Source organism: Epinephelus lanceolatus, chromosome 1 (genome assembly GCF_041903045.1).
Source record: "Epinephelus lanceolatus isolate andai-2023 chromosome 1, ASM4190304v1, whole genome shotgun sequence".
Lineage (NCBI taxonomy): Eukaryota > Metazoa > Chordata > Actinopteri > Perciformes > Serranidae > Epinephelus > Epinephelus lanceolatus.
In genome coordinates this window covers 38,101,270-38,126,072 of record NC_135734.1, presented here as the reverse complement: position 1 = coordinate 38,126,072, position 24,803 = coordinate 38,101,270, and the positions used below count along the sequence as shown (strand labels likewise).

General features: G+C 41.5%; 1 protein-coding gene across 1 annotated transcript; it reads right to left on the bottom strand.

Moving 5' to 3' along the window:
- Positions 1–6,922: 6,922 nt before the first annotated feature.
- kcna3a (potassium voltage-gated channel, shaker-related subfamily, member 3a) lies at positions 6,923–9,688 on the bottom strand. Its single transcript, XM_033625914.2, has one exon. It carries the CDS (start codon positions 9,222–9,224, stop codon positions 7,671–7,673), a length of 1,554 nt encoding a protein of 517 aa, XP_033481805.1. The 5' UTR covers positions 9,225–9,688; the 3' UTR covers positions 6,923–7,670.
- Positions 9,689–24,803: the final 15,115 nt, after the last annotated feature.

Below are 24,803 nucleotides of genomic sequence, written 5' to 3'. Positions count from 1 at the left end.
CATTACATGCTCTCCGCAGAGCAGATGGATGAATGGCACCCAGAGAAATAATGGCAATATGTCTCATGGTTTCTATTTTTGGCAGCAGTGAGTTACAGTTTTAGGGCAAATACTGTACCACATAAAAATATCATCAGAGCAGGAGGAGAAATGTGCAGAGCTGTGAATAATCGCACCGGGCTCAGCCACTGCCTTCCCCCCTCCTCACCTATGTCCTCACTGACATGCTTTGGTAAAAGTTCAAGTATGACAAGTGGCACCTCTGCTGGCAGACACTGGGTATCATTAGAGGTAGCACAGCCCTGCGAGGCATCGCTCCTCGCATGTGGTGAACGTTGGCATGATGAGGACAGAGAGGAGGACGAGAGGAGAGGGGAAGCCCGGGGTCCCCTCCGCCAGCCCCCACCTCCACTGAGCACAGTCCTGGACTCCTCATGTCCGCCTGCAGCTGCAGTATCATAGAGGACCAGCTGCAGAGCTGACTGCAGTTTCCTGCGTCTCTGTGTGTGTGTGTGTATTTGTGTATCATTCAAGCTCATGTATGTGACTGTGTTTGACTCTGTGCAGCGTGTGCGTGCTCTATCCGGTTTATTCTTCCTAATGACCAGGAACCCACAGCAGAGTGCATTCAGGCGCACCAGCTGTGACCGTCTTACAGCTGTGCAGCACTCAGGCATGCTCATTCATACACACGCACACACATATACATGCACACAGACAGCACAACAATTAGACATTTAGCTAGCACATATATATTTATGTGTACACCCTGCTTTAAATATTTTTTTTCATGCTACATCCTGCTTTTTTTTTTGTCATGTTATCATGTTATTACAGAACGAGGGCAACATTTTTAGATGTTCAGCACTTGTGTGACTTCAACACAGATATGAAACCAATGCTCTTTCATACTTTATTTTGGGTTATAGTCTGATCAGATCCCTCAGATCATCAAGCTTGTGTGTCCTGAATGTACCTGGAATTAAAATTAAATCAGGCGAAGGTGCATTTCATCACTCAGGTGCTGTTTTCTGGAACAAACTGCACGATGACCTGAGATCTGCTGCAACTGTGTGTGTGTGTGTGTGTGTGTGTGTGAGTGAGTGTGTGTGTGTGTGTGTGTGACTGCTGTAGTAAGAATGACTGGGTGTATTAAAACTATATTTTATGTACATGTGTGTTTTGTATGGTTGGCTGAAAGGTTATTTTGTGGAGTATTTCATATTATATTATATCATAATATTTATATTATACTACATGATACAAGATTACAAATATGATCAGACATTTAAAGCTGCATTCTTTTTTTGTCCACTTGGCAGCACTGTAGCAAATTAAAAACACAACACTGACATATTATCACCTCCTAAGTGTTACACAAACGTGTTAGCCAACAGTGGCCTATTCCAGCATGGATGTATGAAGAGAACTGGATATAGTGTTGGAGGTGGGTCCCTGTTCATCCCTATGACAGCTGCTCAGTGGTGCATGGAGCCAAAAAAAAAAAAAAAAAGAGCTTGATTTCCGCAGTATGACAATTACCCGGATCTTCCGCATCATGGAGCTCATAAAGCAAGTGCAGTAGAAGCTTCCACCAGCTGAGCGGCTAACTTCCGGTTTAGCACTTCACTAACTTGAATGATGATGATGAAAATGATTCAATCCTGCAGCTCGAAATGTTACCAGACTGAATGGGTCAAATCTTGAGAGGGTGAAAGCAGCCATTTTACGTAGGTTGTGATGCTGAAAAAAAAAAAAGCATCCACTGATTTACAGGCGTCTCTTTCACAATGTAAGTCTGGGAAAAAGTCTTTTTGGGCCCCATGGCATCACATGACAGACCTGGAGGTTGTAATTCCACTGTTTTAAAGATATTTTTTGGGGGCATTTTTTTGCCTTTAATGAAAAGGACAGTTAAGTGTGAAAGGGGGAGAGAGAGAGAGAGAGGGAGTGACATGCAGCAAAGGGCCACAGGCTGGACTCGAACCCGGGCCGCTGCGGCAACAGCCTTATACATTGGGCGCCTGCTCTACCACTAAGCCACCGACACCCCTGTAATTCCACTGTTTGACCACTTTGCAAAACTGGCTTCGAAGCCCAGCGCTGTTTCTAGGGGCCTGGTTCAGACACCCAGTAGACGCAGAGCAACATTAGCATTCATTTGGAGTCGTGTCTCTGGTGTCGTGATAAATGGGAGTCCAATATTTACTCTCCTTTAACTTGTTTTTGTCTGTGCCAACTTCTGAGGGAAATATCTGGCTCATTTGACACGAGCCAGAAACCCAAAACAATAAACTGAAACATGGAAAATCAGTCATAAGAACAGGGAGCAATTGTTAAGACTCATGTCAGCGTTTGGTACTTTGGTACTATAGTTTGATGCTCAGCTCTATACACAACAAAGGGACAATTCAAGGCAAAATGGTGTAAGAGTGTCCTGAATTTGAATAAATATGGCTTCATGTCTCGGTAATTAAGGTTGTGTAATAAGCTTGCTGCGGTCCTGATGAGATGACTGAACAGAAATTACTGATATGTTCTTCTATTAATTTAAACACAGTGAGAGAAACACTAATTTCCTCACGAGGCCGCAGTATCTCAGCTCATTAAGTCTTACCTCTCCACAAGCCAGAGCGAGACAGGCTGAGCTGCAGGTGCTCTGCAGGAGATGATTAATGGCGCTGTGTAACCTGCAGACACGTTTTCATTTCCCCCGGTTAAAAATACACTGAAGGAGGACTTAAATTCCAGCAGGGGACACAGAGGGAACAAAGCCACTCAGCACTTCTGAGGACGAGCACCTGGAGGTGGAGGTGCAGGACTGAGACTCACTGACGCTCTGCACGTAAACCTGAGCTGACCAAGGGTTAAATCTGAGATACTCACTTATGGACGGCCATATTATATGTTCCAGCCTCTATTCTCCAACTTCAAATGTTGTGTTTACCCTCAGTAGGTGTTTTTGTTTGTGCGTGTGGAGCCTCTGTAAACACTCATCAGACGTGAATCACATGTTACTAAAACGGGTCGTTTCTGTCAAGTGTGACATTTAAATCATTGTCATCAAGTTACCATGAGAAAATAAACTTAACCAAACAAATGCTGAGCTAAACTCAAGCTAATTATTTTCATAGCAAATTAGCAGGTACCCTTAACAGTGTATTATGAATATGAGTGCCAGAGCGGTCACAGGAAGTCCGTTCCACTCCATAGGAACCATTCTGCAAGTATTCTAATTTTGACTGGTAACCACCGAGCATGCTGCAAAGTGGATTTTGACTAACCTTCACGTCTACTTCAGTGCTCCTTCAAAGTCATGTTAAGTGTGAGTAAGGAGAGGTTGTTTTTTTTTTTGTTTTTTTTTAGCACTCAGGCTCACAAACTGTTTTTCTGCTCGTCTCCTGGGAGAGAATTATGGGTCAGACTAAAAGCCTCCAGGCAGAATTTTAAGGTAGTTTCCTGACCTGCAGGACAAACCCAGACAGACAGTCACATGGCCGAGTCGAAGACAAAACATACATTTGCTCTTTTCTCTGACCTGATTAAAACCCCGTGCACAGATAGGCTGAGTGAAGAGGTAACCCGGGGCCTGCGCATGATGAAGACGAATATGACCAGATTGTTATCAAGAGCATCGCTTTCGTTTCAACAATGGGGGATGCACGTATGAAAACAGGGGGTTAGGGGACCTTAAACACTTAGTTATTTGCATCCTGGTGCAATTTGTATGCCTCGGTTTATGGTGTTTATGCCTCTAGTAACACATTTTGTCACAATAAAAGCCCTCTGCTACTTTCACCACGTTTTTATTTTATTATTTGAAAATCTATCACCTGTGATTGCTATTACTTCAAAGGAGGGAACATCAAAGTGTTTATGTTAAATGGCCTGTGCGTGAACAGATCAGTTTGCCATTAAATGATTCACATTTTAAGACATGTACAGTATGTTACCACACATAGAAATGTGTGAGATCAACTGAAGCTTTTCAGTGCTTCCTTAAAACTCACTTCGACAAGACGGTCTATTCTTAATATTATCCCATGGTGGTGTTATATTGTCACTTCAATGTCTTTACTTTTTATAGCTGCTTGTTTAAGTGTCACCATGTCACCATTTTTATATGCAGTTCCATATATTTTGTGCTTTTATCTGCTTTAGAGTCAAGAGTTTGTTCTTTTATTGCCAATCTACCTGATTTATATGAGATCATATAATTTATTTCATGCTTCTTTTACTCAAATTTTACCTGCTAAAATGAGCTTATTTCTCTCACCCACATTTTCCTTTATATATGAAATTGCATCTTTGCACTCACACCTCCATCTGTTCATGTATGGTTGCAGTGCTGTTTGATATTTGTGCTCTTGTGTTCTTAATACTGGTTTGTTATGGACAGAGCTACATGGGATTCTGATATCTTATTTTTTTATTCTGTAAATCTTTTAATTTGGAAAGCCCTCTGTGCCTTAGCTTGAAAAGTGCTATATAAATAAAATTTGGGGTCAGTTATTCCCCAGACAGGTCTCACTACCTGTTCATTCATTAACAAACTGTTCCAATAAGAGAAATCCAATTACACTAAGCAGTACTAACCCTCTTAAATCCCAAATCAAACAGCACCGTCAACACTTGTCACTGATGTATACGACTATATTTTAATGTTGGAGTCTCTGAGATGTCAAACAGAAGTAATGCATCATTTTCTATGGAGGACTTCTTGAGGTCAAAATCGTGTTTAGAATTAAATCTTATAAAATCAATGGAAGTAAAGAAGCATCAATAAAACAACGAACAATGTTGGTATGTTTTTAAGTTGTAAAAGAGGTCTCAGGGAGTCTGAGGCAGTCTGAATAAAATGTGGACTACATTATAAATTGTATGCACAGTAATGAGTACACGAGGCACAATAATACACTCAGGCCTCACCACTTCTTGTCTAATAAGAGTGGGTTAGATATTATCAGTAGAAGCTGAATAATAAACCCCCTCCCAACAGTAATAACTGAGAGGATCCACTAGAGAGCAGCGCTGAGCTGTGTTCAGACCGATGAAGCCTCTGTTCAGAAGCAGTGAACATGACTGAACCTGCAGTCCAGCAGCAGCAATACAACATCATATAAAAACTATTTAATGACACACAAAGTAGTTTATAAAAACCACTGCTTTACCTTTGAACATTCAACAAATTTCTCTTACATAAGATAAAATATTAGAACTGAAAATATTATGATTTATGGGTTAATCAACTTAAACGTTCTGTCCAAATGTGAGCTTAATGACTTGCAGAGAAAGGTATTTGCCAAAGTATATTCAAACTGTCCATTTATGTTTATGTCTTATTACAATCAGATAAGCCAAAAGTAATTTGTAAACTAGGTGCTTTTTTTGAAGAATGTCCCTCCTCCGTTTGAGTAGCATTGGTTGTACTTTAGCCACTCCTGTGCTGTTGTTTTGATACTGTATGTAATATTTGTACTCCATACCACATGATACAGTTGTGAGTAATATAAATGAAATGAAAAATAATTCGACTGGCATTTTTGGTTAAAGAAAGACTCAAGATATGCAGCGACATGGGTTAGGTTTTTTCCATTTCATTTTCACCGGAAAAAATATAAAAATGATGATGATGTGATTTTTGCTGGAGTCTGTACCAAACAAGCATGTTCTTTCATATCTGGAAAATGATTTACAAGCCTCTCTGTAGCACTAAAATGCCTCATTTATAATCACATGTTGTGACACATTTCACCTTTATCACAAAACTGCAGCTCCTGTAATTTGGATGTTGCACTTGGCCATATTATGACTTCATTTATATTTCAATTAATTGTGCAGCCCGACTCAAAATGGTTAATTAATGCTCAAAATAGTTGCCAAACTCTGTCTCCTGCCAGATTCTCCAGACTGAGGGTTTGCTGCTCTTCTCTCTATCATTATATACTAGTATTTTTGGATTTCGGATTGCTTGGTGAACAAAACAATTCAAGAAGTCATTTTGGACTCTGGAACATTATAACAGACATTATTTCATGACATCTATAGATTAAATGATTAACTGATCCAGAGAATAATCAACAAGTTAATTAAAAGTGAAAATAATTATAGGTTGCAGCGCTGAGAAGAACAAAAGCAAAGTTAGAGATGTAATTTAAAAAAACTCTCACACACATTTCAAGCTGACTTGATACACAAAGCTGAAACACATCCCTGTCATTAATGTGAACACAGTTAGTGTCACTTCAGCTCTCAGCCACTTTGTACCAAAGGCACACGTGCAAACGTCTGCTGGAGGGGATGAAAGGTAGCTGACGTCAGACCTAGTTGGCATGCCAACTCAGAGAATGAAGCTCACATCTGAAGAACAGAGCAGCTGAGGCTGTTTAAGTGACGGCAAATAAAAGAGCCGCTGCATGACTTCCATTAGGTTTCCACACGTGTGCCAGCTCGCTGCAGCCTGAAGCTACAGGCTGCTAACTACACCTAAAGCACTGATGCTGCTGACTGATATTGATTTAACCACCTTTAAGGAAACAGATAAATAATTAAGCTCCACATGTTGGTTGAACTTCATATCAAAGAACATCTGCAGCAGTTTCCCCCCTCCAAGGACACAGAGGTGATAATGAACCCCAGTTGGAAATACTTTGTGAGAAACGCAACACAGTGCCATGGTAACATCAGAGGGGGTTACCCGGGAAACCACCGTCGTCATGGAGACTGCATCACAAAGCGGGCTTAGGAAGCAGGAGGCGGGACGCTCTGCACGCGCTCCCCTCCTTTCATCCACGCTGTTTTCGTCCTGTCGTCACTGCGCACATGACCTCACACACCACACTTTATATGCTTCATATTCTGCTCGCTTTGTTATTATAATGGATATATATCAAAACCTCATAATGACATTTTAGAGTCGGGATCAGTTAATTTCCGTTTTATTTAGTATAGGCTGTTATATAGGCAGATCTGAATAAAAATACAATTTGACGAAAAAGCTCCACTTATATCTGACGATAAGCGTTTCCACCGACACCACTCTGTGTGTTATTACCTGAATAATCATGTGAACAAGACTCAGTCCAACATCTCAGCAGCTTATGATATTAAATATAACCTAGACAGGCATTTGGCTATATAAATTACCATAGTCTATTCATTACATTACTGGACAATGAAACTTTCTTTCCACGAAGCACAAGACGTTTTTTTTCTTGTTGACTGGTGGGTAAATGCAATATAGTCGACTATATGCTACACGTGTATCCCAATCATGAACACCAACAACTTTCGCATGAACACCAAGATATGTAGGCATCGTGTGGCACTATACACTGCAAGAAATGTCTGTTTTAACAAGCCTCTTACACGTCTATTCATTTTACACGACATAAATACTTTCCAGTGCAAATTTTTGGGACATATTAATACTATATAATCTGAGAAATACTCAAAACATGTGAATCTACACTGGAAACAAGTAGAATCAGAGTTTCTCCTTTGCTTATATGTTTAAAAAGTATATAAATGACTTGTTAAAAAGGACATTTACGCACGTTCATCCACGGATATGGACTGACACATTACGACCGGCTATATATATATATATAAAAAATAATATTATAGCTACTATGTCTTCATGCTCCATAAATGATCCATTCTGGGTTCATTTACACGTCTGTGAAGATCTTTTTGATGTTCACGCAGTTCTGGTTGTTCTCGGTGGTGAAGTTGGGCTGTTTGAAGGCGCTGTTGATGCCCTCCTCTATCACCATGTACTCGGACTTGCTGAGGGACGAGGAGCTGCACGACCTCCTCAGCTCCTCCGTGGGGAGGTGCTCACAGCTGCTGGTGTGCACGTACTGTGGGTGCTCCTCTCCGTCAGTCTCCCTGTGGTAAAAGTAGTTGAAATTGGACACAATCACCGGCACGGGTAAGGCAATGGTCAACACGCCTGCTATTGCGCACAGAGACCCCACTATTTTCCCACCAATGGTCACCGGATGCATGTCCCCGTATCCCACTGTGGTCATGGTGACCACTGCCCACCAAAACGCATCTGGGATGCTGGTGAAGCTGGACGAGGGGTCGTCTGCTTCTGCGAAGTAAACCGCGCTGGAGAAGAGGATAACTCCGATGAAAAGGAAGAATATGAGCAAGCCCAGCTCCCTCATGCTGGCCTTAAGGGTCTGCCCCAAAATCTGAAGTCCCTTTGAGTGACGCGACAGCTTAAAGATGCGAAAGACCCTCACCAGTCTGATCACCCTCAGGATGGCGAGGGACATCGCCTGCTGGCCGCCGTTGGTTTCCCTCTCGGCCAGCTCGGTCCCCAAAGTGATAAAGTAGGGGATTATGGCGACGATGTCAATGATATTCATGATGTTTTTGGAGAAGGAAGTTTTACTGGGGCAGGCGAAGAACCTGACCAGCAGCTCGAAAGAGAACCATATGATGCAGAGGGTCTCTATGACAAAGAAAGGGTCTGTGAACGGGCTGGGCACGGAGGGAGCAGTGCCGTTGACCGTGGGTGCCACTGTGGCTTGATCCCTCTCATCCCGAAATTCCGGCAGAGTCTCCATGCAGAATATAACAATTGAAATCAAAATAACCAGCACTGAGACGATAGCTATGGCCCTGGCCGGTCCAGAGCTTTCAGGATACTCAAACAAAAGCCAAACCTGCTTTTGGAAATCTTTTTTGGGCAGTACGCGCTCCTCTTCTTTTATAAACCCCTCATCATCCCGGAATTTCTCCATGGCCTCCTCTCCGAGTTGATAAAACCTGATCTCCTCGGAGAAGATATCAATGGGGACGTTAACAGGTCTCCGGATGCGCCCCCCTGACTGGTAGTAGTACAGGATGGCATCAAAGCTCGGTCTGTTCCTGTCGAAGAAGTACTCGTTCCTCAGTGGGTCAAAGTAGCGCATCCTTTTCCTGGGGTCCCCCAGGAGCGTGTCTGGGAACTGGTTGAAAGTTTTGAGTTGCGTCTCGAAGCGTAAACCCGAAATGTTGATCACCACCCTCTCGCAGCATCCCTGCCGGCCGCGCTCGTATCGATCCACCGACAGGTGAGGCGCCGAGAGCACGGCGGACTCCTCCAGTATGTTTTCCACCGTCATGACGCCGTGCTCCACCTCGGCATAACCCCGGCTCTCTGTGGCGTCGCTGCCTGTGTGCCTGCCGGACGATGGGGGCTGGATCACGCTGGAGGTCTGGTCATCCATACAGGTGGTTCTCGGTCTGGAGGGGCAGAGTGCGCCACGCCTCTCCCAGCCAGCTTTGGAGAGCTGAGGCCGACGCCGCTCACATCTCCCCTAACCATCACATATCTCCGCGTATCAACACACTGAAGCGCTGCGCTCTCCTCTGCCTTTTTTTCCCTTTTCCCCCCTCTCTCTTTACAAACACGTCGACACCCGCCCACGGCGCGCATATGTCTGACATACGTCCACCACCCGCCCAATCGGAAATTAACTTGGCACTTAATGTGGCGCACACACCTTCATTCAAGTGTGGTGGAAGGAAAACACTTGATGATATCCACACCTGTTTGATCCAAGTCAGATTATGTCTGTGTGAGGTCTCAGGCGAATTTGACATCAGCACTGCTGCCTTCAAACGCTCACAATTTCATATTTGTGCCATTTAGCGCAGCTGGAATCCACATTTTATCCTGTTTACTGCAAATAAAAAGGACAAACCCCAGCAGGAGAGACATGCAGGAGCGATGCCCTCTGTTGCACTGTGTCTGCAACAAAGTCTGGCAATGACTGTGTCTACCACTTTTGACACAGACCAAATCATGTTGTCATCAGTCATTGCTTCACTTTTCCCAGAAACCGCGCTGATGTAATCCGGTGTTTTGGTGGAGACTGACAGCAGAGGGCTGAGCTGTGGCTGTGCACACACTCACAGTCTGAATATGAGGAATTAAAAACATTTATTTGCCTTTTCTTTGGGTCTTATGTTGTTGAGGGGGTGTTGCTCTCCGTGGTGCTGAAAACAAGCGCGCGCGCGCACGAGCTTGCAAATCAATGCGCGCGCTCTCGCCACAGCACACGAGTTGAGTTTTGTGTGTGTGCGCCGTCCACGTGTGTGTTCGTGCAAAGATGCTCTTTTTATTTCACAGAGCACAGAAGCTTCAGTCGCCTCATTTCCACTCGAATAAAGACAAACATTTCCGCCATGTGGTGACAGAAAGGAGCGTCTCAAGTGCGCGCCTTTGTTACAGCTGTGATTCATGACGAACATGCAAAGACCACTGTTGTTTGTAATTCATACTGACAAGCTTCATCAAAGGCGTCTGTCGCTGTCTGTGGTTTCGGGGAGCACGTGCGCGGGGTTAATGAGGTCAAATGGGATCCGAGGCTAATGCACAATCTGCTGCTTTATTTTAATTCATTATTTTCATTGTGTAACTGGTTTTAATTTCAACATAACATGACCCAAAGGAAGAGCTGGGCCTCTGCTTCTACCCAAATATGGCAACATCTAGTACTCCACTATGAACATACTCAGAAAATCCTCTTAAAGCGGATGACACTGATCTAAAAAAACCTATTGACCTCTTTTGCACTGCCTGAAAAAATTAGTTCTAGGGCATGGGAAACATCTCACTGTTAGGAAAGCACTGTGCACAAGAAGAGAAAGCAGACTATAATAAAACTGGGATAATAAATCAGAGTTTATTAGCTGTTCTTAAAAATATGAAGGCTTAATAAAAAGCTTATCCTACTATTTTATTTCATTTAACTGCCTCATTACTAGTTGAAGAACCACTTTATTTAAACTCCTCTTTCATTAAACCAATGACCTGAAAGTACCGCAGAGACTTCCTGAGCAGGGCCTGAGACAGGGTTTTAGAATAAGTGAAGAATGAAGTCTAAATTTCCCACATTAAACTCACCCTCCTGTAAGAAAAACATGCCACCATTACAGCTTAAGAGTATTAATTCAACAGGCCAGTTACATATTCTGCACATCTCACTATGATCTAAATGCCATTTAAAAGACTGTTCTGTACTGCCACTAGGCCTATGTACGAAATGTGATGCACCAGAATTCAGAATCCAAATAATCATGAAGTACAGAAGGAAGTAGTATAAAGAGCTAAAGTCCGAGTAATGAGGCAGGTTGGGTTGGTGGATGGCTCAAACAAACACTGGACTTTCCCCCAGGACACCAGTGTTCATGTCCCGTGTGGATCAAAAAATCAAACCAAAGGCACACACATCTCACCGTGGGAGGGCAGGTGCTGAGTCGATAGTCTTAGATGAAAAAAGGGTGAATGACTCGCAACACTGCAGGACTCTTTGCAGAAAAAAATATAATTTATTGCACCGTGACGTACGTTTTCAAGCTGTGTGCTCTTCGTCAGGTGTACGTCACGGTGCAATAAATTATATTTTTTCTGCAAAGAGTCCTGCAGTGTTGCGAGTCATTCACCCTTTTTTCATGTCCCGTGTGGAACCAAGGGAACCTTGAGTTATTTTAATCATCATATCATCACATTACAATAGTAACAACTCAGTCTTACTCCAAAGTTGTCCAAACCCGGCACTTGAACAGAGACTTCTGGTATCAGACACAAACCTACACTAACCTTACTTTCCTAAACCTAACCACGCAACTTTACTTTCTGAAACCTAACCTGGGTAACTTTACTTTCCGAAACCTGACCTACAGAACTTTACTTTCCTAAGCCTAACCTACGCAACTTTATTTTACAAACCTAACCTACGCCATGTTACTTTCGAAACCTAACCTACGTAACTTTACTGTCCAAATCTAACCTATGTAACTGTGCTTTTGAAACCTAACCTACGCAATTTTACTTTCCGAAACCTAACCCACGCAACATTACTTTCCTAACCTAATGTTACTTTCCTAAACCTAACCTACACAACTTTACTTTTCTAACCCTAACCTAGGTAACTTAACTCTCGCAACCTAACCTATGTAACTTTACTTTCAGAAACCTAACCTACGTAACTTTACTTTCCGAAACCTAACCTGGGTAACTTTACTTTCCGAAACCTAACCTATGCAACTTTACTTTCCGAAACCTAACCTAGGTAATTTAACTTTCCGAAACCTGACCTACAGAACTTAACTTTCCTAAGCCTAAACTACGCAACTTTATTTTACAAACCTAACCTACGCAATGTTACTTTCAAAACCTAACCTACGTAACTTTACTTTCCAAACCTAACCTGCGCAATTTAACTTTCAAAACCTAACCTACGTAACTTTACTTTCCAAACCTAACCTGCGCAATTTAACTTTCCTCAACCTAACCTACAAAAATTTACACTTAGTAAGTAACTTTAAATTAATTACGTTACATGATAACACTAAACCATGATTCTTTTCCTAAAGCTAATCTAACCAGCAGGGGCGCTAATTCACTAGATGCTACTTTGTTAGATAACATACGAACTGTAGTATGAGGATGGTTTGCTGTCACAGAGCAAAAAAAAATCAAACACAATCAGAATAAGACTTAAAAAAACACCACCAACGATGCTGTGCTTTAGCCAATCACAATGGAGGGTGCATGGCCAAGACATGCAGGTGTCCCCAGGAAATGTGTACCTACAGAAACAGCGAAGGGCGTGAAGGGCGTGAGGCCCCTGCACTTCCGTTAGTCGAAAAACTCCGGGCTGTGCCTCCAGAGGTAAAGGAAGAATTTTTTTTTTTTTTAACCGATGGATTTCCAGATTGAATATACCCTAAATAACCAGATCAGGAAATTATGAAGTGACTACACACAAGCTAAATGTGCTGAAACAAAATGTGTTGAGTGTCCTTATAATTACAGTGTTGACAGCAGTTTATTTTACTATCTCACACTTTGTTGTCATTATTTAAATCACTTCACATGACACAAAAAAAGTCTACTTTTATTAAAATTCAGTGCAACATTGTTGCATTTATTATCACTGGGTTAAAATACTGGTGTGTGAGAGTCTGAGGATGACAAACAGTATCACCATTACTTCAAACTTATTCTGTCCTTTGTCTCCTCTCTGCAGCCCTGCAGAGGTGGAGACTTTTTCCTCAGTCAGAACTAAGTCTCGCTCACAAACTAAAACTCTACCTCTTGTCCATCTCAGATAAATATATGTAATAGGATGTAAATAAGAGACTGCAAACACACAGCCCTGATGTTTAATCAAAATAGTTGAAGATGATTAAACATGATAAGCTAAAAGTTTATTTCCCTTATGGTTCTTATGAGATAGGAGTAGGGGTGTTGCAGTATACCAGTACTGATGATAACCATGATATTTAAAAATGAAACATTTATGTCACGTTTTCACGTTGTCACTTTGTCTCCCTTCCCAACGCCATCTGGTTGCCTTTTCACCATCCATTCAGTGTGGTTGCTCTTTTTGTGCGATTTTGTACAGTTCTGGTTACAGACTCTCTCTTCATGTCCCTAAACTCATATTTTGAGTGTAATTCATTTGCCAAAAAAGATTAAAAAACACATACACACAATAAACAAAGATGAGATTTACTGATTTACTGCATTATCTAATTTTACATTTTCTAAAGAGATTGTCATAATATTGTTTTCATGAACTCTTTTGGCTATGATAATGGTGAAGTGAAAATCTGATCTTGTGCCAGGCCTAGATCAGAGTTAGACAAGATGAAAAAAAAGATGTCACCTTGAACTCTAGGAAACTGTTATATGTATTCTTGGCTATTTTTCAAATGATGAATTAAGAAAGAAAAAAAAAACAATGTGCAGATTAATCGATAAATGCCAGCTGCAAAAGTTTGTATTTCACATACTGTGCGTCACCTACACACAGAAACAAATTAGACACTTGTTGTTAGTGTGTTATTAAAACACTAATAGGAGGAAGAACAGTCTGTCTTGATTCACTGTGTAGCTACTTATGATGAAAAATACATTTTGTAATCTTACTTTTCATTGGGTTTCTTTCACATTTAAAATCGCTTTAGTTAGAGCATACTGAGCTGCTTCAAAGTGTTGCAGTACTGAGATGAAATTAAGGCGTTCTGTTGAATGTTGATCTTGGGGGTCAAAGACAGACTTATCAATACAGGCATTGATTGTCACTGATAGCAGAGCACTGTGTGGTAAAATGGATCTATGTTGCTCAACTAATTTAGTTGTCTGGCAATTTGTAGGCGTTTCTTTCTAATCAGCACAGTCCAGTCACTGTAAATCTGATGAAACATTAAAAATTAGTCCTCTGAAAAAAAAAAATCATGCTTCTATTAACAACCTCCCAGTAGTTGCATCTCAGTAAAGTACGGCAACTTTTTTTGTCTGGATTTTCCGTCTCCATGGCAACAAAACATCAAGTGTTTTGTAAAAGAGAAAAGGAGTTAAGTTGAAGAAGTTACATAATTTCCGGTCCAACTTGTGCAGAAGCGAGCAGACCAGAGACTATTTTTCACTTTCCCGCTGAGGAATGAACACGTTACATATCAGGATTAAAAACAATCAGGCTGGGCTTTTTTTTCTCTTTTTTTTTTAAATGTGTCAACTGCAAGGCTACTTATCAAACACAGAAGAATCAGCTCGATAAAAAGGGGACAGACATAAAGCTCTGACCCTGGGCAGGAGAGACACTTTCATTTTGTAACAGCACTCATTATCAGACAACCTTTGGCTATAAAACCTCCGTTCTCTCTTTGTTTCTTTCATCTAATTCACTCTCAGTTTAATATTATGGCTGAAAATAAATTAGATTTAAATTCCTCAGGGCCATGTAAGCAGTATTTATGCTTGTAAACACAGATTGACTGAGAAAATACTAGTTTGATTTAGATGAACCTTTGTATGATATTAGGTGGGGTTGGACCGGTCTGAAAATTTTCAGACTGGTTTGGTATTGAGCCAAACACCAGACCGGACAGGTATATTTAATTTTACCATTTGTCCCACTTGACTCTGCAGCTGCTCCTGGGTGGGACATAATGACATTGTGTCCCAACAGCAAACAAGCATCTCACTATAGCATTGCATTGCCACACTGAATCCATTAAATATGCATTTCTGTTAAATAATGTGCAATAACCAGGTACCAATCAGCTGTTTGCTCGAGATCAGACTTGAGACGTAACCACCAAAGATGAGTGAGTAGCCTACCAGCTATCCAATGTTTGTAATGTTACTTCAGTCAGGAACACTTGTCATAGATGGAAATACAGTTGGTGCTGATGGCTCCACTCTTAGTACAGTACAGGGAGCGCAATGCAAAAACCCCCCTGGGTGTACAAGAGTGGGCCCAAAGCAAGAGATTAAATACCGTTTTAACCATGTAAGGACGATAATTAGGAAGGTGGTGGCTGGAGTGGAGGAGGCAAAGCTTTGCCAGCAGCAGCAGCAGCGGTGTATGGCAGCAGTGGTGTGGCAGGGATCAGTGAGTAGGAGGCCATATTTAAATGGACGGCCTTGTTGTGAGAACGGGTTCTGATTGGTGTGTGACTGATTAGAGGCAATGATCCAGTTAGCTGGCTGTCAGCTGGTTACAGCTGGGGCGTATGACTTCCATGTCCTGCAGGAACTAACGCAAAGCTTCATTTTTCAAAACAGAAAACACAGCATTTTGTTTAAATTTGGCATTTTTGCCATTAACAGATAGGAGTGTTTTAACAGGAAGGGGTTAGAGAAAGAGGGGATGAAATGCAGCAAAGGGCCGGGGTTGGAATCAAACCCACAGTTGCTATAGAAAGGACATGGCCTTTGTACATGGGGCGCCTGCTCTACCAGGTGAGCTAGTGGGCACCCCAAATACACATTTTATATTGTGATATTTCCTGAAATGAGAAAAAAAGTAACTTCTGCACACTTACAGATGTGCGGACGTTACTTTTTTCCTCATGTATGCTGTTTTTTGACAGCCCTGTACCTATGTGATGTGCGTAGAATTATTCCCTCTCAACATATTTTCTGGAAATTACATCCTACACAGCCAACAGCAAGCACCCTAGCTTGTTATTAGTGATGGTCATTTACGGTACCATAAACTGTCAGCCCCTGGCAATCTCTGTCCATTCAGCTGCCACCTTGATTTGGTTTCAGTAGTGAAATAAGGAGGTTTTGACAATTCCTTATTTCAACTTCATAAATCGACTGTGAAGTTGAAATGAGGAATTGTCGAAACCTCCTTATTTCACTACTGAAACCAAATCCATTGTAAGGGCCTCCCTAGTGTAGTGGTTAGAGCACTGGTCTTCCATGCAGAAGGTCCAGGATTCAAATCCTGCTGGGTTCAACGTCAGCAAAGGCATGCAGTTGCAAGATTCCACCGCCAAATCCTGAAGGAGTCTTCAGGATAAGAGAGTAGCTCCAGAATCTAAGCCAAGTCCCCAACGAGGGCGCGCCTCAAGCCCGTTGTAGACAGGAGGTTTCCCACACGTAAAAGCAAATTCAACTTCATAATCCATTGTTCCAAATCCACTTTTAAAAAATAAATTGTAAACAGGGTGTCCGACAAAAGTTCAACTCAAAACTAGGGATGCACAATAGTATTGGCACATCATCGGTGTCAGACGATACTGGCTTTAAATTGAACTATCAGAATCAGCCAACATGCTTTTTCTTAATTTGCACAGTGAATAAATATCACATACATTTAAAAGTATTGTATTTAATGTCTTCATCAGCTGGTGGGCCATCATGATAAGAGTATGCATGCATAACATGATGTAATTCCAATACAGAAGAGACCTGATGATCATTAAAATCCGGCAAGGAAAAAGGTGGATATATCAATATCATGCATCCCTACTCAAAATGGCGCACCGTCGTGTGTCATTGGCAGCCAGTTCAGACACCCCTTTCATCGGCTTCTACTCTAAAATGTTGCCATAATGGTGCAGCTTTTACTTTCTTGAGTGACTAATTCTTCCATGACTCTTCTCGTCACCCCCCTAGAACGTAACATAGTGATAAATATCAGTTCAGCCAAACTGGTTTAAGCTTGTACACCGGACCGGCAAAAGCGGAGAGCAACCCAATTTCAATGGCAACAGCAGCACACAGTCATCTACATGCAGTTAAAGAGCTTTCTGCGATCACATTGTTATGGTACTGAATCCATGTGCCCCTCTGTGGGTTTAACAACGCTGCCGTTATTCCCATGCAGATACCATCAGGGTGAGAGCCGAGGTGTCAGACTTGATATCACATCTCTTTTCTGAACAGTCACAAACACGACAGGTGATTTACAGGCTTTGTAAACACAGCAAGATTTTCCCCCTTGATACTGACCTTGTTGTACACCTGCCCATGTCCAATCTCACATGCATTCATAAATGCGTAATAGAGTTTTTACTCCACAAGGTCAGTCAGTCCATTTTCTCCACCATTTTCTAGCCCATTCTGCCATGGCTGCCTGCTGATGATAAAATATGCCTATTATGTATCCAAACCTCTGGAGCTGAAGGCCGCTAAAGATAGACTTTTTATCAGTCTGGGAAGTTAAAAAATGACTTATTAACTCTGGCAGAAGCTGCAATTTTAAGTGACGTTACAAATGGCATTGTGCTTCTGGTCTGGAGGGAGACGAGGGCATTTGATATAATAATCCCTTCCAAAAGATCTTAACCGCATTTCTCATTCTTCAACATTGTAGACGGTGTCAGGGAGGAGAAGGCTGGTTTCCATCAAAGGTGACAATGCTTGGACTGCTCTCTGAGTAATGAGGAGTGGAGGTTTTTTTCCCCGCTGTCTGTTCAGTCTGGCTCTCAGGCACACATACACGCTGACTGATCAATACAGGCAGAGAGAGAGAGAGACCAGCGTGTATCGATCAGTGCATCCATTGGCTGTGATCCCTGCCAGTGCAGAATCATTACGCATTCACATTGTCCGCTGACCACAGCTATGATGAGTCAAGGTGAAGGCCAAGGTCATAAATAATGCAACAACACTTTTTCTTGCCACACTGTGAAGCTGCCAGACGAGGGGTTAAAAGATGAGCACTGTAACTGTAATTTCTCCTTCAGTCGATGTTCTGTAAAATACTGAAGCCTAGTTGATAAATGCAATCCAATCAGCTCAAAGCAATTAATAAATGATCTAATCAATCTATTGGATAGTAAGAAAGCAACCCTGTCTCTGAGACATTTATGTGACGTGTGTAATTAGTTTTTGCCAAATTACACACGTTCTCTTTGCACTGATTGTGTTTCTGTTTTTTCTTTGTAAGTGCTACCTTTTACCCTGGAAATCCAGAGTTCTCGCGAGAGCACAATTTCAATTTGCTCAGCGGGTCACTCTGGCAATCAGTAATGATGCTCATTACCCATGTCCTTGGAGCCGAGCTGCACCAATCACATCTGTGTATCTGATATAGGCGGGCCAGAGGCGAGCTAAACAGATGACAACAGCGCTGCGACGACCAAGTCCGGAATCAGTCAGTAAACATTGCAAGATGGCTACGGATGAACACCAGTTGTTTGAAACGGCTTTGGCTGCTACAATGAATGAGTTAGACTTGGCTTTTTCTCTAAAAGAGAAACAGAAGACGGCGCTTGAGTCTTTCCTTTGCAAGAAGGACGTTTTTGCTGTTTTGCCAACCGGATACGGCAAGAGTCTAATCTACCATTTAGCTCCGCTGGTAGCACTCTGGATACGTCACCTCGTGTATTGTTCTGATTGGTCGTAGTGTTATCCATTTGCGTGCAGTGATATTTTCAAATGCATGCTTGGTGCCGCCCCTCGAGTTGGGCCATATTCATTACTCATAGCCAGACCCTTAATCTTTCTAGATTTGGGTTTTTGGGGGGGAATGCAGAAAATCTAACCGGTTGCAAAAACTTAAATGATGGACAAAAGTTACACACTTGTCACAGATGTAAAACACGTACACGGTCAGTCATTCATATTTTCTGGCAATGCAGAAAACTAAAACATTTTTAGAAGAAGGTGCATGATCTGACTGTTAAGGTCTTGACGATTCCATCTGACAGTTCGCCAGTATGGTACCTCTTTGGTACGGATCTGGGCAGGACGCTAGACCCCATGTCTGTAAAGAGGATCGGCATAATATCCCATACAGCAAAGAAGTGTATTTTGCGCAACTGGAGAAAAAGTTTCAGATTTGGTGTGTAAGCATGACTGTCACAACATGAGGTCTTGTGACAATTGTGGAATAAAAATAAGGACTTGGTGTGAAAAGGCCTGAGGAGCACTTTCATACCTATAGGTCAGTAGACTCAGTGAGATCCAGGATAAAGCTGCACAGTTCAGGTTCATTTGGTTCAGTTAGCATTCACACTGCGTCAAGTGCGCCAAACTCTGTAAAAAAAAATGAAATGTGGTCAACAAAGGTCACTCATCTATTGGACAGAATATCCGAGTGAATTTTCTGGTATCGGAAATAATGAAGCAATACCAAATTATTCTTGGGTTTTCTGGTTTTGCTTTGGTGTTTCCATCCATCAAATATTTGTGAGTTGTTGAGCATTTTATTCTTCTAATAAGATGAGTGAGATAGTACTGAAGATGAAGGTGTGCCCTGATGACAAAGAGAGATTATGATTTTTTTGTCCATGTTACACAGATGACGACTAAGATAAGGTAATAATAAGTTACTGATTAGCCCTGTTATTTGGTTCTCTTCCTGTATTTGGGTCAGATCGTATTCTCACCTAAAGTGAACCGAACTCTAGTGCATTTGAAAGCAAACCAAAACCCATGTTTTCAGATAGACCAGATTCTGGTTGTTTGGTCCAGAGCTTGAATGAGCTTCACACCAACCCAAATCAATTGAACAATCCAACCAAACACTCCACGATTTGGGTAAAACAGACCAAACAGCTCAGGTGTGAAAGCACCCTTGGAGATTAAAGCCATGTTGGCAGCTGAGCATAGCGATGCTGCGTGCTAGAGGCTAACATCAGCATTAGCGCATGCTCACAGTAACAGTAACATTACTAACATGCAGATCTTAAGCTTTGATTATTTGCCAGGTTCAACATTTTCATTTAGCCTGTTAGCATGCTAACCATTTCCATATTGTGGTATGCAGTTGAGGGGAATGCCATTACTTTTGCAGATATTTGGTCATTACCAAAATATTTAAGTTTGACTTGGTGATGGCAGTAAATTAAAAGTTAACAGATTACCTGTCATTTACATTTATCCTCAAGGGAATTGGAATATCTGCATCATTTTTTACAGCAATCCATCCAATAGTTGTTAAGATATTTTGCTCAAAACCAAAAATGCCAACCTAATAATGGTGGCACTGAAATAACAGAAGTCATTGGGATTCACTGTCTGGGAACTACGACCGTTTCAAAATTTCTGTCATTCTATCTGGTAGATATCAAGCTATCTCACTAAAGAAGTGAGAACTTTCTGTCACTTAGCCAAGTAAATTAATTATGAACAAACACTAGAGTAAAAAATGTAGTTCAGGTGGAATCATGTTTCTGTCAGATTGTATTTGTTGTTTAAATACAATCTCAAACATAATCTCTTGGAGACAGGGATATAAAAGAAGATACAATAGTGTTTTATGTGTATGGGTCACAATATTTGTTTATGCTAAGATTTTGCATTTGAAATGCTGCATGCTTCACTAAGTCTCTCTCACCACCAAGGAAATGTGAGCAGCTGCTGCCACAGCGATGCATAAAACTAGCGTGACACACATGGAAGACAACAAGGGAATTAAACTCAGCATCTCATCAACTTCTGTGCCTTAATATTACGGTTGCACTTCAAAAAAACAAACACACAGAACAGAACAGAGAGCACAGACATGCCACTTACCAGTGCACACTTATATATAGTGCATAATTATGTTTACACGTAGCACACAAACGCACACACTCACACACACACACACACACACACACACACACAGGCTGAAACCAGACAACACAAACTCTCCAGGACAAACAGTTTCTTGCAAATGTGGACAGAGAGCAAAAAATGAAATGTTTGTACTGAAACACGAGTCCCATAACTGAATGATAAATACTTCTGATTAGCATCATCTGACCTTTAACAACACAGAAGCATCAAATATGAATTTTTATCAGGGTCCTCTCAATTCAAGGTGGGTTCAAATTGGCATTTGAGGTACAGCCGTGAGCGGGAGCCACACGCTCCTCGGGGACGTGACGCAAGTATCAAGAATTACAGCGCCAGATATGGAATGTGATGCGGTACATGTGTCATTGGTATTCCAAACGGCAACCCTGCAGTGAAATGTGAAGGTCACTGGTAAGGAGGAGGGTGCATGTTGGGGATAAGATCCAGCCTCCTGGATTAGAGATCCCTGGGGAGAACGACCTCCCTGGCCTCTGAATGACATGCTGCCACAGTAATAGATTGGTGGGGCTACACAGAAAGACCCCCCTGAGCATTGGACCACAGCTTTATGTCTGACCTGAGAGTTAGTTTTCAGTGGCAAAGGGACCACAGACATGGGCCTGGGTGCTAATAAAGTCTCTATAATTGATTGTGAATTGAGTTTAGACGTATATTTTGTCAAGTGTTTGACAGGAAGGTTGAGATAGGGCTGGAAAAAAATCACTAGAGGATTGTGGGCCATCTGGGATTTACTTCCATAACAGAACTGAAATGAGAGGCAAACCTGAATAACAATGAGTTTTAATCACCACGTCCATACAAACATATTCAGGAATTAAAGCTGAATCTTGTACTTGGTGCAAACTGATTGAAGCTTCAAGTTAAAATTATTTTCATAATGGATTAATATGCAGTTTTCTTATTTGGCAGATAAATCGTCGGAAAACATTGAAAAACACCCATCACAATGACAGTAATTATATAGACTTATATTTTTATATATGTAAATTATATATGTAATTTTTTTAATGAATGCGTTAATCTAGAAGACAGATTGTTTGAAAGAAGCGTGGAAGAAGCCATCTATGTCAAATTAGAACAACCATCGTTAAACAGAGGAAGTAGCCTACGACACCACTTATCACCCACCTACAGTGCATTCTTGAGATCCCTCCCCAGGCGACTTAACAACCATTCACACCTGGACCCATCTAACCCTTGCGACCCACATGATGACCGGGTAGGTCATCAACTCATATGTGACCTTAATGACTCTGAAACTCAGACCTCACGTGGCCTCAGCGACTCTGTAAAGGTTCACACCTACACAGAGTTTAAAGCATGCGACTCCGCACCACAACTGAAGAAGCCTCTTGGATGAGAGGTGACACGTCCTCAAAAAACTCAAGCAAGTCCAGTTGCCTACGATATAGCACTTACAGTTAATCGAGATGTGATTTTTTTTTGCTGCTATTTTTGTCCCTTTGACACACCCTAGTCAAGTCACTGCAGCGGCTCTCTGCTTTCTGCTGATGCAGTGATGGAAAACAAGACACCAATGTGCTTTTTTAATGTCTCATTTCACTTTAAAAAACTCCCAGAAGAGTACGCCAGCTTTACCCTCGGCATCAAAGCGAGCTAAAAGTCTGTGTTGTTTAGTCCACCCATGGAAAGCAAGCCTTCCGTCAGTAGAAGGATCATTGTTGTCTGAGTTTCTCGCTCTGTATCAAAACAATGTGGGTAGTATGTATAAATGAACTGTGGTAAACTTTTCTTCATCTCACCAGTGCCTAGATATCACTTCTCGCCGATATGCATCTTTCTAGAGTAGACATTATAGTTCACTTACAAGGCCATCTATTCAGCAGTGAAATACGCCAATGGTGCAACAAAGACTGAATAACTGACTGACTGGCCTCACAGCGGTACAGTGAGTACCAGGTTAATAATTTCCTGTAATTGAACTGGGAATATAGACTCTATTTTGTATTTTGATTTCCTGATTTATTCTGTGGGGATCCATGGTGAAACCCAGACACACACACACCAAGATTGCTTTGTTTGTGTGCTTATTGAACGCAGCTTTTGAACTGAACTGAGCTGTGGTCTGGTTGTTCTTGCAGTGCTGTTTGTTGTGATATATTTCATCATTTGCTGTGTGCTTTATTGTTTTGCTATTTTCTTTCTATTTTATAATTATTTCTCAGACGTGACTCTGACTGACAACCCATTCTATTTAAAAAGCACCAAACCTTGCATTAATTTGATTTCCTATCAACACACTCCGGTAGGAAATGCTTTACACAACACACTATCACTCTGATCAGGTCACATATTGAAGTTTTGGTCATGGACTTTTCATGTACACATATGACATGCAAGGTACCCTGGGTGCATTGGTTGTTGACGTTCTGGGATGCCGTGTCAAGTTCTCTTGACTGGTCTCTTTCAAAACCAATGCACTACGTCAGTACAACACCGAAATTGAAGTTTTTTTTTTCTTCAGCAGCAAAAAGACAGGGTTAGGTTTTGGCAACAAAAACACATGGTTGGGTTTAGAAACTTACAGGAAGCAAACACCGCTCTCTTGGGTGAAAGTCATGGTTTGTTGGACCCATACACCACACATCTTGCCCACCCCACTCAGACTTTTGCCGCCTTAACTTTTGTCCTTGTTCGGTCTCATTCACCCCTGATGCTGCCAGGCGCCATTAAACCAAAACGGCAACCTGCTGTGTATCATGCTGACATTAAAGGACACCTTTTTTCCTACAAATTCAACTGGTAATATTTATTAGCTGTCAGCATTTGATCAACAGAATAAACAGTCTGAATGTAGCTGGGGAGGAAAAAGAAAAGTGAAAGAAAATGTTATTCCCTCAACTTTTTTCTCAAGTACGTCTTAGAAACAGCACCCCGCTGTATTTTTTTTTGCAAATTATCAGGCTCTCACCTTCCTGCAGTACCCGTCGCGAGAGACATGTTTGAAGTGCGAACCACAGTTTGTAAGGAGCAGATGGGCTGACTAATGTAACTCCTGACTGGAGCTGTGACCGCCTCGCTGCCAAATCACAGTGAGAGATGGCAGAATGGCTCTTTTGGGAATGTAGCAGGCTGCAGCAGGAATCTCCAGTTTGGAGAGGAGCAAGAACTCAATTAAAATGGTTATCACAATAAACAACACCAGACATATGCTTATTTAATTTCAGCATTCTCGGTTGCTGATTCACTTGTTTATCTGACAATTTGTTGATGTTACTGATTCACTGACAGCCTGAGAATGTAGGAGTGTCCGAGTATCTCAGCACACCAACACTGATGCTAAATATGATCCAGTCATTTAGAGGATGATATTTATTAGGAGTGTGGGACGAGTTAATGCACTTATTGTGCTGGCAAACAGCTGCCAAACTGCCATTTAGTGAGATATTATGTATTCCAGTGTAAAGTAGCCCAGAGGCATACTGACCTTTTCCAGGAAAATCACGAGACGAATACACAATGTGTGTCTATGTCCATCTATGTGTCTAATATCTGTCCACTATGAGAGACGTGCAAACAGGTCCATATATTTAATGCATTAAAGTCAGACTTTCAAGATCCGTCTTTAAACATGAGCGAGTTATTTATTTTGCAGTGACATTATGGTGTCTTCAAATGTTGAGAGATTTATCCACTTAACTCCTAAGTGGTACTGCTATTGCAACTATGAATACAAAGCAGAAGGGCGACTAGCATTCATTCTTTGCCTCACAGAGGAAAGACTTGACACTGTTTACCAAAATATACCTTTAATACTACAGATAAAAACAGAAACATTTTAATAAAATATTATCGCGTGATACATACAGGCACACACTTTAATATATTTCAAACATTTCAAAAATTAGGGCTCCTATTTACAATGTTTGTTTTTGTTTTGTTTTTTTAAACTAACATCTAAATGCAAGATTTGTACTCTTCCATTTATCTTTGTGTATATACA

Excerpts from the sequence above, each read along its gene's own strand:
- kcna3a (XM_033625914.2), bottom strand. The coding sequence starts at position 9,224 with ATGGATGACCAGACCTCCAGCGTGATCCAGCCCCCATCGTCCGGCAGG.